This window comes from Petaurus breviceps, unplaced genomic scaffold, assembly GCF_028583685.1.
Source record: "Petaurus breviceps papuanus isolate PSGF00001 unplaced genomic scaffold, PetGlider_PUasm1.0 91133, whole genome shotgun sequence".
In the NCBI taxonomy this organism is placed as follows: domain Eukaryota; kingdom Metazoa; phylum Chordata; class Mammalia; order Diprotodontia; family Petauridae; genus Petaurus; species Petaurus breviceps.
In genome coordinates, this window is record NW_027187419.1 from 101,006,260 (window position 1) to 101,019,076 (window position 12,817).

The 12,817-nt window shown below is 46.6% G+C and overlaps 2 protein-coding genes across 7 annotated transcripts in view; both read left to right on the plus strand.

The window, feature by feature from the left end:
- METAP1D (methionyl aminopeptidase type 1D, mitochondrial) overlaps positions 1-2,895 on the plus strand; it is a 101,895-nt gene extending 99,000 nt beyond the window's left edge. For 5 of the 6 annotated variants that reach the window (XM_069079950.1, XM_069079953.1, XM_069079947.1 and 2 more), the window contains 3 exons: positions 1,207-1,254; positions 2,165-2,243; positions 2,379-2,895. In XM_069079950.1, coding sequence (XP_068936051.1) covers positions 1,207-1,254; positions 2,165-2,243; positions 2,379-2,457 — 206 coding nt within the window. In that variant the 3' untranslated portion in view covers positions 2,458-2,895. The remainder of the gene's footprint in view (positions 1-1,206; positions 1,255-2,164; positions 2,244-2,378) is intronic. The other variant, XM_069079948.1, reaches the window with a different exon arrangement.
- Positions 2,896-8,483: 5,588 nt separating this feature from the next.
- DLX1 (distal-less homeobox 1) lies at positions 8,484-12,810 on the plus strand. Its single transcript, XM_069080820.1, has 3 exons — positions 8,484-9,155; positions 9,781-9,980; positions 11,402-12,810. Exons 1-3 carry the CDS (start codon positions 8,843-8,845, stop codon positions 11,654-11,656), a joined length of 768 nt encoding a protein of 255 aa, XP_068936921.1. The 5' UTR covers positions 8,484-8,842; the 3' UTR covers positions 11,657-12,810.
- The last annotated feature ends 7 nt before the right edge of the window (positions 12,811-12,817 follow it).

Below are 12,817 nucleotides of genomic sequence, written 5' to 3' on the forward strand. Positions count from 1 at the left end.
GGGAAAAGAAGTAGTGTTTTGGGTAAGACTGATGGGTATAAAGGAGGATGTGAGTAAAAATGGGTGTAGTTATGGAAGAGTTCACTTCTGGTCCTGAGATTTGCCTAGAGTTTGGAGCAAGGAAGAGGATGGAATATCACATGTGGGCAACCAAGGTAGCCCTGCCCCAGTTTTTTAAACTTTACGGATTTCTACATCCCTCCTTTAAGCCATCCAGTGTGGGCTCTCTGGTCACAAATTCTCTGATCACCACTTCTTATCGAGGGCCAGAGTAATGGGGGAAGGGAAGCAGTACCTGGTGCTGTATTGTGATTTATTTTTTTAAAGATAGTCTTTCAGATCAATCTACTGGAATTAACCATCTGGAAGAAATTGTGCTGGTGTAACCGAGTAGTTCAGAACCCACACTTGCCAGGCATTGACTTTCTTTCTCAAGCGCACCCTGCAACAGTGTCTTACTAACATATCCAGTGTCTCAGTCTTGTAGAAGGGAGTAGGTAGCAAAGAGGCTATAGAGGTTCCTTCGGAGGGGCTAGGTGTCCCCCAACTCCACCTCCTGCTGCTGGGGAGTAGCCTACATAGCTTTCTCCAACCCAGTCTTCCCGCCTGAAAATCATTTCTCAAGGTGATGGCCACATGGGTCATTCCCTTCTTCTCCACCCGAGATATTAGAAACCTTGATAGACTCCCCACTTCCACTCCATCCCTTGGCAGGAGCAAACTTTTGTCAAGGTGTCTTCTTCCCTCCCCTTCTTTCACCACAGAGTCACTTTATAGCTTTCTTTGACTGGGTGGGAGATTGGGACAAAGACACAGGTTGCAGTGCAGCAGTGGCTTTCTGGCCTTCAAAGAGGGAGTGAACTTGGGGCCAGAATACAAGAAGTCTTCACATTTATCTAGGCCAAACCATTCTCTTTCCTATAACCCTGAGGCTTCAGGTGAATTTGTCTTGGGGTGGGGGTGGGTCTGGGCCTTAGGCCTAGTAGTTATATCCTATCTCCTTGGAAGGTGAGTTACTTTGAAGGATAATTTTTTTCTGTGTTTCACCAGATTCTCAGTCTTTTAAATTTAAATTCCCCTCCTCAATTAAAACTTAAAAAACCGCACACGTGCACAGTAGCTTTTTGAATAAGTGACCCAAACTCTTAATTATGTTTCTCTTTCTCTCACTCTTCCCTCCCCCCTCCCCATGCTTTTCTTTTGTAGCGAACGACAGTGATTTGCTGATGGAAGAGGGGATGGCATTTACTATAGGTTAGTCTCCACCTCGCACTCGAAGTCCCAGACCTCGCTCCACCAGGGTTTTCTGTTGTCGTGTAAGCGTCCGTCTGTCTGTCTGCTCTGTCTCTGTTGAGCCTTGAGGCAACTAACTTGGGCCGGAGCAAAGCCACTCATCTGCCTAACGAGAGAACTCTCTTCCATAGTAAATCTTATTAAATCTAATTGCTGGAGACCCATCTTCCTAATTCAGACATTTCTCCAGCCCGTTTTGGAAACGGAAGCCGTCTGACATCTAATTACCTTTTCAGTGTAGTGTTATGAGTTTGAGGTGTTTGTAACCCTAATTTTTCCTTAACACTTGGATGGTTTGTGTCTGGTCTCTTGTTTTTTAATCCAGGTCTGCAAACGTCCTGTGCCAGTTTTCGTTCTGCTTGTTTAATAACTGCTAGATCTCCCATCCAGATCTCTCACCCATACACAGCTATGGAAAAGTACTGTTTTTTTTCCCCTAAGTGTGACTTAATGGCAAAGCAATTAGAGGAAAATAAGAAAATTGTTATTTTGCTGATTAATGAACATTTTGAGCATGTTTTAAAAATTCAAATATTTTTAAACTGTTTGATGTGTATAAGAGGGGCCTGCGTTTTGGTGGTGATTATCCACAGGGTCTTAATTAAGGCTTGATTAAAATGCCCTCTAAAAAATGAGATGGGTAACTTCATACATGTTTAAATGCCTTAATGTTTCTTCTTCCCACTGTTTAGTTGGTAGTTTAATGTGAAAGCAAAACTTCAATTAAAGAAACCTTGCAAAATGACAACATGAGCCAGTGGGGAAGTACTTGGAAGATAAACCTTTTTATAAATCTTTTGATAATGAGCCCAAACAGTGTTTGACAAGGATCTGATGAGGTCACTGAAGTAAATATTTTTTCCCATTACAGAGCCAATCATCATGGAGGGATCCCCTGAGTTTAAAGTCCTGGAGGATAAATGGACTGTAGTCTCTACAGATAATAAAAGGTGCTTAATTCGATTCTTTTACTTTGTTTTATTTCAAATTCCCCAGCTCTCAGCCAGAATTCTGGGGTAAGGTCTCAATACTTCTAATCTACATAGTTAATTGTTAACATACTAATTGTTAAACGTGTATTTCAGGTCAGCGCAGTTTGAACATACCATCGTAATTACATCTGGAGGAGCCGAAATCCTGACCAAACTGCTTGAAGAACCTTAACAGCTGCATCCAGGAGTTCTTGGGGACAGCGATGCTCTAGGGTCTGCTAGCTTGAGAAAGGTTCAGAAACCCATTTGGAGAGTTTTTAGAAGACACGATGAAGGCAGATCCAGGAGAAAGAGCAGCCTGGTACCTAGAGTCTTCTGAAAACTAATTTGATTATTGGGTGAGGGATTATAGTAGAAAGTTTTGAAGACCGCTCCTCAGAGATTTGGGGAGTCAGGTTCCACGGAACTTGCCTTCCCCCCTCCTAATTCGGGATAAGAAGGAATCGGGCTGACACTTTCCTGTCTGCAGTCTCAAATTCCATTGGAAAGAAACGGGGAACTGGCAAATCCCTGATTAGGAGCGGACTCCCCGAACGATCATAATTCTGCTTTGTAATTAACCAGCATGTCCTCGAACTGAATCTGCACGAGTAAAAGGTTTTGTGTTTTACACCAGTTGTCCGTGGTGCCAATACAATATTTCTCGGATAGTTTGGGGTAAAGTGGAAGTGTCTGAACTATTTTTTTTTTCTAAACACATACTTTAGTGCACACAAAAGAAAAAAAATTACTTCTAGTTGCTTTTCTTTGGTAAGAGACTTTAAAAAAAGAAAAATCCCTTTGTACTTATACATAAGAAAGTGACAATTGTACCACTTTTCCTGTTGCCAGTACCATCCAGTGTATCAGTCGGCTTTATTCGGAGCTAGGTTATGGTTCATTGGGGGGTTATTTATTTTTGTCAGCCACATTTTGAAAGGAAAAATAACTCCTGGTAAATGGAGGAGTTTGTTCCAAACGATACCCTTGGCTGTGGAGATTGTCTATTTCAGTAGGACTTCTAAAATGCAGAAACTTATCTGGCCTGCCTCTCCCCAATCCTCTTAAAGAAGGATCTAAAAGAGTACCCCGAGTAGCCTGGAGGAGCCTCAGACCCCTGCTGCCTTGGAACCGAAATCCACCCTGACTAAAAGGGCAGAGCTTTGAATTCAGAATTCAAATAGGACTTGGGAGTCCCTTGGAACAAAAACTTGGCCAAAAAAAAAAAAACCTATCCCGAGCTGTCCAAGCCAAACACATGCGTTTGGGAAGGGTACAGTGCCTCCTTTTACATGTACATGTGTATTTTTGGTCCGTAAAATCACTAACTAGACCCTCCATTCCCCCGACTAAGGGTTACCCCTTCCTGTGTCAGTCTTTTCTGAGTGATGAAATGACTTTTGACTGGCGGGGCTAGCGGGTTTCTGGAAGGGTGGAGGGGCTAGATCGTATCTGAAAATCTGGGTTGGGGGTGGGGGATCGTGTGGAAATTAGGCGGATGGTGGCTATTGGGTTTGACTTTTGCTTTGTCTTAAGGGACTAATCTCTCACTTGGGATACTCCCCTTATACAGACCCTGTATCCTTTTAAAGACCTATTGTCTTACAAAACCAAACCTCCAAACCCAAACGTCTTTCCTTGTCCCCTTCTCAATCAGCTATCCAGACTTCGCCTGGCTTCTTTTGAGACTGCAAGGCCTTGAACTTAGCACACCAATTGGGAATCAATCGATTTTGGAAAGAGGGTTACCTTTTTAAAATAAGAGAAATGTAGATACTTGTTTCTAAGAAACTTGATAAGCAAAATTGTGTGTGTGTGTGTGTTGCGTCGAATGGCTACAACTTTGATAGAAAGGACAGTCCCTTTCCTCCAGAGTGCCACAACTACTGGTGTTGCAGCCACGCAAAGTGGAATTAGTGGAGGATCCTGTCTTCTGGCAAATTCAGACTCGAACACATTAGAATAGGAAAGGAATGAGAGACAAATGATGGTGTATGTTGCCCATGGAAAACATCCCGTTTTCAAGGAGGCATTTGAATTGTTACCTGGACATATGGTTTCCCACTACATTTCAAACCCAGGCGCAACCACAGTTTGGTTGCCTCTGCAACTATGGATGCTAGTTAATTCTTTGGGCAAGAGGCTGGCCTCTTTAGAGGCACCTTGTTCACAGTTTTAGTTGGTATACTGTAGAGGAAAGAGAAAAAGGCGAGGAATTTGAAGTTTAGCAAAGTGCAGTAAGGAATTTGCAGGAGACTGACCCAGGCTTCCGACAACCAGAACTGTGAGAGAGGGAAGTGGAGAAGCGTTAGAACGCCCCTGGGGTGGCACCGAACAATGCAGTCTCCTCAGAGCACCAGGGCCATTTCGATGCTGGGGAAGCTTGCCAAAAGAATGGTTTCTCTTTCTTCACAGGATAATCGGATTGCTGGAGATTAGTCCGGTTTCTTGGTTTAGGATCTTTTGACTCTGGGGTTATCTGAGAATCATTTTTATTAGAACTGCAGGATTCTACCAACTGCTGTGGTAACGAGCTATTTGTGCAGCAATTATAACAAGGTGATTGTATTTGTGATATACATTTGTAATCCTAATTATAAAGGTTATTGCTAAAGTTTTTAAAAATAGATGTCCGACCATCCCCTCCCCCAATCCCCAATCCAAAAACAAATGAAAAATCACCCAACCCTACTATATATAGTAGAATGGATTTTCAGGTTGAAATTAATATGACCATTTGAAAAATATTTCTTTTTCCCCTCACCGTCCTACTCCACTTCATGCCAGATGATTTGTAAATATTTGTTAGGATCAACTTTGAATCCTTTTGGAATTTTTTTCATTTTACCTCTAGGTACAGTCACACACGCAACCACAACTTTTCTGTAAGGCTATCTTACTGTTTCTGGGTGAATTTCAAAACAAGTTCAGCTTCAGTATTTGTGAAACTCTGGAGGAAAGAGACTGTCTGTCTTATCAAAGTTGTGACATGCAGAGACCTGGGAAAGCTAGGCATTTTAGAACAGGTGTTACGCTCAATGGGGAAGAGGATGGGGAGAGGGATTGTTCTCTTAAGGTTTATAGAGGATAGATAAGATCAAGCGAAGTTGGTGACAACCAGAAGAAAAAAATAGCTTGGTAAGAAAGCTGAGTTTGTACAGTGTACCAGATCTTTTTCTCCGTTGCCTCTCTTCAGATTTATACACGAATACGTCTCTCTCTAGGTGTAAATAAATGCACCGGTACTCCAGATAAGCACATTCATACATAAGTACTCCCACCGTATGTCGAAAATTCAGCATTACAGTATAAAACCAATCTAAATATTTCTGGTTAGGATTTTTTTTTTCTTGTGGAATCAGCCAACAGCTGAAACGACTTTGAGTTGGCTTTGTTTTCATCAAAAAGATCCCTGACCTGCATTTGCTAGTTAGGTTCACGTTCTTGCTTTATCCTTCCTATCTGTTCCTTCTCTCGGACAGCTTTCTTAGTGAATCTCTCTTTAAACAAGTCACTTTAGTTTGTCCACTGACATGCTTTCAACTTAGTGTCTCAATAACCCCCTTCCTTATCCCGAATCTCCTCCTGCTCGGCACCCCCCCCCCCCAATTCCCTGCCTCTTTCCGAAAACGAACCCGCCTCGAGTGATCACTTACATGGCCACGGCTCAGGAAGGCAGCACACAGGGGAGACCTGATTGCCAGAGCGGAGTTCATGCTGGGGGGAATGGCAGGCATCATTCCCCCATCGCGTCAGCACCACCACCACCACCGATCCGCGGCTGGGCCAGAGATATGAACTTTTATCGGGCCCACCCCAAAACGAGCGTGAAACAAGCTCTAGGAAGGAGCAATTAAAATCACGAGAATAACTACTAACTAAATCAGGAAGAACCCACAGGCTCCGGGGGCTGTCAGGTTGCAGTCATTAGCTGGTTGTTGCTACAAAGCATCACCGTGTGGTTCAGAGATTTAAAAAAAAAATCTTTTTAACGTTGGCAAACCTATTATTGGTTTGGAAGATTTCTTCCTCCCCCCCCAACTTGTTTTTATTTTTTGCTCCAACCATGTTTCCTGACATATTTCTGCCCCCAGCCTAGTGCCCTGAACCCAGAGAGAAAAATTCCGACAGCAGCAGCAACAGCGGCGACTGCAGCCGCTGCTGCAGAAGTTAAAAAAGAGAGAAGCCCCCTCCACTAATATCTGTAACGACATCACCAATGTAATTTGTTTTGAATGTTCATTTTTATTGGTGTTCTCTCTTTGCCAAAATGTGCTTGATTACATAGATTTGGTCCTGTGATAACTGCGCACCCTAGACAGGCTAAGGTGTAACGGAGAAGGTTCAGCTCAGGCCAGATCAAATCCCAGGCTGTTTAACGCTGAAAGGCTGCATGTTGCTATTAGTGTTAAATATATGGCTAATTATGCGTATGAAAATTAAACATCAGTGTTATGCTAATGGGGCCGCCTTCAGCTGTGGATCAGAGCACTTGAGACTAGCATTTAATCAAATGAATCAGTAACTAATACATCTGCACGTGTGAACTTTCACAAGATCATTTCCCTGTTACCGTCACACCACTAAATTATGAAAGAAATAATTATCAACACTTTCTAATTATCTAACAAAGTAATTTGGGATTCACCGTGGGGCTGGCGGGATTGGGATCCTGCAGCCCAACGCTGTCAGCATGCCTGCGACTCCGCGCCAGTTGTTTTGTGTGTGTGTGTGTGTGTGTGTGTGTGTGTGTGTGTGTGTGGCGTGTGGCGTGTGTTTTTCTGCAGGGGAAAGGTGCTAGTTACTGTCTGTGTCTTAGACTTCGGGGCAGGACAGGAGGGCCTTCTCACTTTCACTAGCCACCCACTCGCCCGCCCACCCAACTTCCATTTTCACAGCCTCGCCTTGGGCCCTTAGTCCGGACCACCTTCTGGGCAGCAGCACAGGGTCTTAGCCAACGCCCTCCTACACCTCTCCCCCACCCCCGCCCCGGTTCATTTGTGTTTCTAACCGGGTTTGGAGGCCAAGCCCTATCTATACATGTGGAAGATAGCTGGGCATAGATGGAGACATGCGTCCGCACATGGACGTGTGCCGACGGATACAGATTTTCTCCTAGTTTCTGCGTGTGGGAGAGTGCTCCCCCTTCGCACAGGTAACACCCTTTACTTTAACAAGGCCTCCTTAGGGAGTCGAAGAAATCCCACCCTCCAGCGACCATTCAACTTGCTCTGGCCCCTGCTGATTCTGCCCATGTTCTGATTTCTCTCTGCTCCCCTGGTGCGCTGAAAACTAGCCCTTAGCCACCAAGCATACAGGGGAAGGGGAGTGAGGTGGGAAGGGGAGGAGGAATGAGGCGGTGGACCGAGGTAAGGGGAAGGAAAGGAAGGAGGGTGAAGAGTGTGTATGTGTTTGGGTGGGGAGGGGAAAGGAGGTGCAGCTTCTTTTCCTGGGAGGAGAAACGTGGGGTCCACTTCGCTCACAGGGAGCGAGCGGCATTCTAATCAGATCAGCCACAGCCTCAGCGCACCCGAGGAGCCGAGGCTGGAGAGATGCGAGCTGTCCCTGGTGAGCAGCGGAGCGCCAGTGGAGTGAGCAATTGTGTGTGTGCGTGTGTGTGTTAGGAAGGGAGGGGAAGTTGGGGGGGAGGGTCACCAAGAAAAGGGGAAGGTGAACCCCATGGGGAGGGGAGAAAGAGTGGAAAACCGGAAAGATATAGATGCATTAGAAGGGGGCAAAAAGAGACTGGAGAAAGAAGTAAGCGTGATTAGAGTGGAAGGAGGCGCTTTCCCCTCAGACTCTGCTCCGCACTTAGTCGCAGGGATGTCTATGCGTAGTGGCGCCTAAAATGCCGCGGTCCAGGGGAAGCGCGAATTGGGGTATTGGTGAAGCCAGTCAGGAGACTGCAGGCCCCCCCCATCCTGCTCCCCCTCCCCACTTTAGTCTCGGGGCCCAGAGGACCAGAGGAGGTGGAGGCGGCTGCTGCAAGCTGTAGCACCCGAGGTCCCCCAGTGAGGGGGGTGGGTTGGCTGAGCGGGGGTGGGGGGGTAGCTGTTGGTTGGCTTCTAGAAAAGAAGGAGCTTTGAGGGAGGAGGGAGAAGGAAAAGAGGGGGTAAAGAAGTTAGGGGGGGAGCGTTGGAGGGCTTGTAAACTCTCTCCGCTCTGGCGCCTGCCGCCGCCGCATTGTGAGCCCTGTCGTGTTGCTCTATTGCAGATGTTCACTCGCAGGGGCTCGGGGACGCATCTCTCCCAAGTCCTGCTTGCCTCGCTCCCTCTAGTCCAGCCGAGCCAAAGCACCTCGGACCAATCCCAGGCGATTATGCAAGACGGCGGACCAATCAGATCCGCCAGCTCATGAATATTCATGACCTTGGCTGAGTCAAAGCTTTGAGGCGAGTTTGGGGAGCTCGGCAGCATCATGCTTAGACTTTTCAAAGAGACAAACTCCATTTTCTTATGAATGGAAAGTGAAAATCCCTGTTCCGCTTAAATTGGGTTCCTTCCTGTCCTGAGAAACACAGAGACCCCAAAAAGGAAAGCAGAGGAGAGAGACCCACACCCAGACCCAGCGAGAAGAAATGACCATGACTACTATGCCAGAAAGCCTCAACAGCCCCGTGTCGGGCAAGGCTGTCTTTATGGAGTTTGGGCCGCCCAGCCAGCAAATGTCTCCTTCTCCCATGTCCCACGGACACTATTCCATGCACTGTTTACATTCTGCTGGCCACTCGCAGCCCGACAGCTCCTACAGCTCGGCCTCATCCTTCTCCAGACCGCTGGGCTACCCCTATGTCAACTCCGTCAGCAGCCACTCGTCTAATCCCTACATCAGTTCAGTGCAATCCTATCCCAACAGCTCCAGCCTGACTCAGACCCGGTTAGAGGAGACAGGTATGTGCACTTGGCTTTCCACAGGGAGGAAGGGGAGGGGAGGAGGTGTGAGGAAAGAGAGAGCAGAGAGAGGGAGAGGGAAAGGGAGGGGGGAGGGCGGGAGAGAGCAAGAGAGGTTTCGGGTATCAGTCTATGCATCCACATCCTATCAAAGAAAAAATTTAAAACTCATAACCATCAAGAAAAGAATAAATCCAGCGTTCGTCCTCCCGAATTGGTTGTGTCTCTGGGCGGCTCCGTGTGCTGAGCACACAATGCCCCTCTGGAAAATAGAAACCCAGATGTGCACGTATTAGTCTTGGTAATTATTTATTGCGTAGCGCTATAAACAATGTATGCAATTAAGGGTAATTAAACCTAAACTGCAGTCTGTAAAAATAGCAAACTTTCCCTGAGAAGAAGCCCAAGCTTCTGAAATATCCCCCTAGCCTTTGTTAGAGGGACTTGATCTCTTATTTTTTCCCTTTTTTCCCCACCTCTTTCCCACTTGCTCCACTTCCCCCCCAACCTTGTTGCTGCTGCTGCTCTTCTCTGCTTGTTATTAATTATCGTTTCGATTATCACCACCACCACCACCATCATTATTACTATTAATGATTGCCCCTCTTCTTTGCTGTTATTTCAGGAGCAGATTCGGAGAAAAGCACCGTGGTAGAAGGAGGGGAAGTTCGTTTCAATGGGAAGGGGAAAAAAATTCGCAAACCCAGGACTATTTATTCCAGTTTGCAGTTGCAGGCTTTGAACAGGAGGTTCCAGCAAACTCAGTACCTAGCTCTGCCGGAAAGAGCGGAGCTCGCAGCTTCACTGGGACTCACGCAGACACAGGTACAAGAGAGACTCTTCCTCTCCTACCACTCACACAGACCTCTTTTCATCTCTCTTTGCTTTGTTTTTTTCCCCCTCTACCGTGTACACACATACATAGAATAGAACATATACAATGTCATATATATATAATCTCTCTCTTTCTGACTGCCCTCGCTCCCCCTTTACCAGTGATCCGCTGCCGTACTTTGGTTCCCGGGCACTCTGATCATTGAAGCAGTAGGATTTCCTCGCTGGGTTTTGTTTTGGGGGCTCTGGGGCCGCACGTGCCCGAACAACTGGAACAATAGAGACGAGACGGGTTCTAATCCCTTCTATGGCTTTGAAGTGCGTTGCTAATCACTCAGCCTTTTGGCACCACGGCGCTGCCACCCTTCTTTTCTTCCTAGTCCTCCTCCTCCGCCTTCTCTCCCACTTTGTTGGTGGAAGTGGGGGAACTTTCCTCCCCGCCCGGAGGGTACAATCTCCTTTAACAGATCCTAACGGGGGAACAGCATAACTTTGTTTAGCCACATTTTAGATTTTCTCTAAGAGAAACAAGCATTCTTTCTCCCAGCAGCTCTGTCATTTGGGAATATTCTTGGTTTTGAATGTCCCGGGCCGGTATTTGGAGCGGAGTGGGGGGGGGGGGGAAGCAAACAAACACAAAAGCAATGATTGGTTTGAGCCCAGAGAAATGTCAAACGTAACACCATCTTCTCAGCCAACTCACCCTAGGGCAAAGAAAGCAGTGAGAAGAGAACGCCGTGGACTTGAAATAAATTTCCTAAAACAGTTTCTGGAGTTTCCACACTTTTTGTTTTTATTTTTTATTTTCTAAATTATTGCTTTAATTGGAATTGGAAGGCTGTTCATGGGTTCTCAGTATCTGGTAGTCGACAAATAATGGAAAAGCCTGTAAGGTTAATTCTTGTCTCTGGCTCAGGCAGAAAACTGTTTTTTATTCTTTCTTTTTTTCGATTTCTCCTTCTCCCTCCCCCTCCGACCTTCTTCAACAACACCCCCCCCCCCCCAACACACGCACACGCCATCCTTGCTCTTTTAGAAATTGTTCTCTCTCCCTTAAAAATTGTCCGCTCTCGGTAGTAGCTGGGATTCCCAGCCGCGCCCCCGCGTTCTGTTCTTCCTCTTTTCCGCTGCTTAAACCCACGGGCTGCTGATTGGCTTCATCACTAAAAGTTAATGCAAAGGAATTAGGTTCGGGGAATCTCCTTCCATTCTGTCTGTAGAAGCGCCGCTGCCTTCTGGGCTGTCACTATCCTAGACTTTGCAGGAAAGACCGGGCTTTTCTCTATATATTCCTCCCTCCCCTTTCCCTCTATCCTTTCTCCCGATTCTCCCCAGTCATAAATCTTCTCCCTTAAGCACAATTCCACCCACACTCCCGCCCCAAGTCACGTCTGTGGTGTTTGGTTTTGCAGGTTAAAATCTGGTTCCAGAACAAGCGGTCCAAATTCAAGAAACTGATGAAGCAGGGAGGGGCTGCTCTTGAGAGCAGCGCCCTGGCGAACGGCCGGGCTCTGTCCGCCAGTTCACCTCCAGTCCCCCCCGGCTGGAACACCAGCAGCTCCTCCAGTAAGAGCTCTACTGGCAACGCGGGCACCTACATCCCGAGCTACACGTCGTGGTACCCCTCAGCCCATCAAGAAGCTATGCAGCAACCTCAGCTCATGTGATTTACAAAAACAAACCAACCCAGATTCCTTCCTGCCGCCTCTCCTCACCCAGTACCAGGGTCCCCACTAGTCTCCCCAGCCCAGTCCAGTCCAGCCCACCCCCGGTTGACACGCACTATGGGTCCAGAGGAGAAGAAGGGAGAGAGCCAAGGAAGGGAAAACATAAACAAAGGATGCAAACCACCGCCGCCGCCAATCACCATTGCTAAGCACCAGTCTCCAGACAGACCACAGAGTGCACTGGACCTCTTCAGACCGGGGAGAGCCTTCGGTTGGATGACGCTCCAAATTCTGGCATGCCACAAACGAGCGCAGATGTGATTCGGGGTTGTTTCCCATGTGCTGACAGCTGAGAAAGCTGCCTCTGAGCTCTGTTAGATCACCCGGAGGACAGCCTGGGAGCAGGGAGACAATTCGACCCTCAGCTTTGTGGGGCGATCAGAAAACAAAACAATGTTTGTAGAAACACTCTCTTTTCTGTCCTGTCTGTCTCCTCGTCTTCTTTCTCTCTGTCTCTGTGCCCTGATCAAATATAGGTCATTTCATTTGTTCTCCCCACCTTTACAGCCTCTTTGATAGCAATGAGAGCACGAAAGGGGAGTGCCCCTTTCCCCTCAATTTTCCCCTCCTTGTAATAGTTTGGGAAAAATGTTTTTGGACATTCTCCTGTGCCCTGCCTATCCATATATGTAGTTTGCTGGGGTGGGATGGGAGGAAAGGGAGGGGAAGGGATTTTATTTATTGACAAATTGATTTAAACTACCACTATCTGAGTGCTAGACACTCGGCGAATATATTTGGCTTGCAAAGTGCACTGTTTGAAAGCACCGTTTACTTTAATCGAAAAAGGAAAAAAATGAGGATGTGATTTTTAACTTTTACAATAACTTTTATACTTTGGTGATGTGGAGAGGTTGGGTCCGAATGATTTGCGTTTTTTCACATACTCAGTGCTATTTAAAAGAGAGAAAGAAAAGAAAATGAAAAAATAAGCGAACACAATTTCCATTCATCCTCCCAGCGTTTGATTGCTTCGAGTGAAAAAATTTGAATTCTCTTGGCTGTGTGTGTGTGTGTGAGGGAGAGAGAAAGAGAGAGAGAGACAGAGAGACACAGAGAGAGAGGGAGAGAGAGAGAGAGAGAGAGAGAGAGAGAGAGAGA

Coding starts and splice junctions, on each gene's coding strand:
- DLX1 (XM_069080820.1), top strand. CDS start 8,843: ATGACCATGACTACTATGCCAGAAAGCCTCAACAGCCCCGTGTCGGGC. Junction 9,156..9,780: donor GACCCGGTTAGAGGAGACAG/GTATGTGCACTT, acceptor CTGTTATTTCAG/GAGCAGATTCGGAGAAAAGC. Junction 9,981..11,401: donor TGGGACTCACGCAGACACAG/GTACAAGAGAGA, acceptor TTGGTTTTGCAG/GTTAAAATCTGGTTCCAGAA.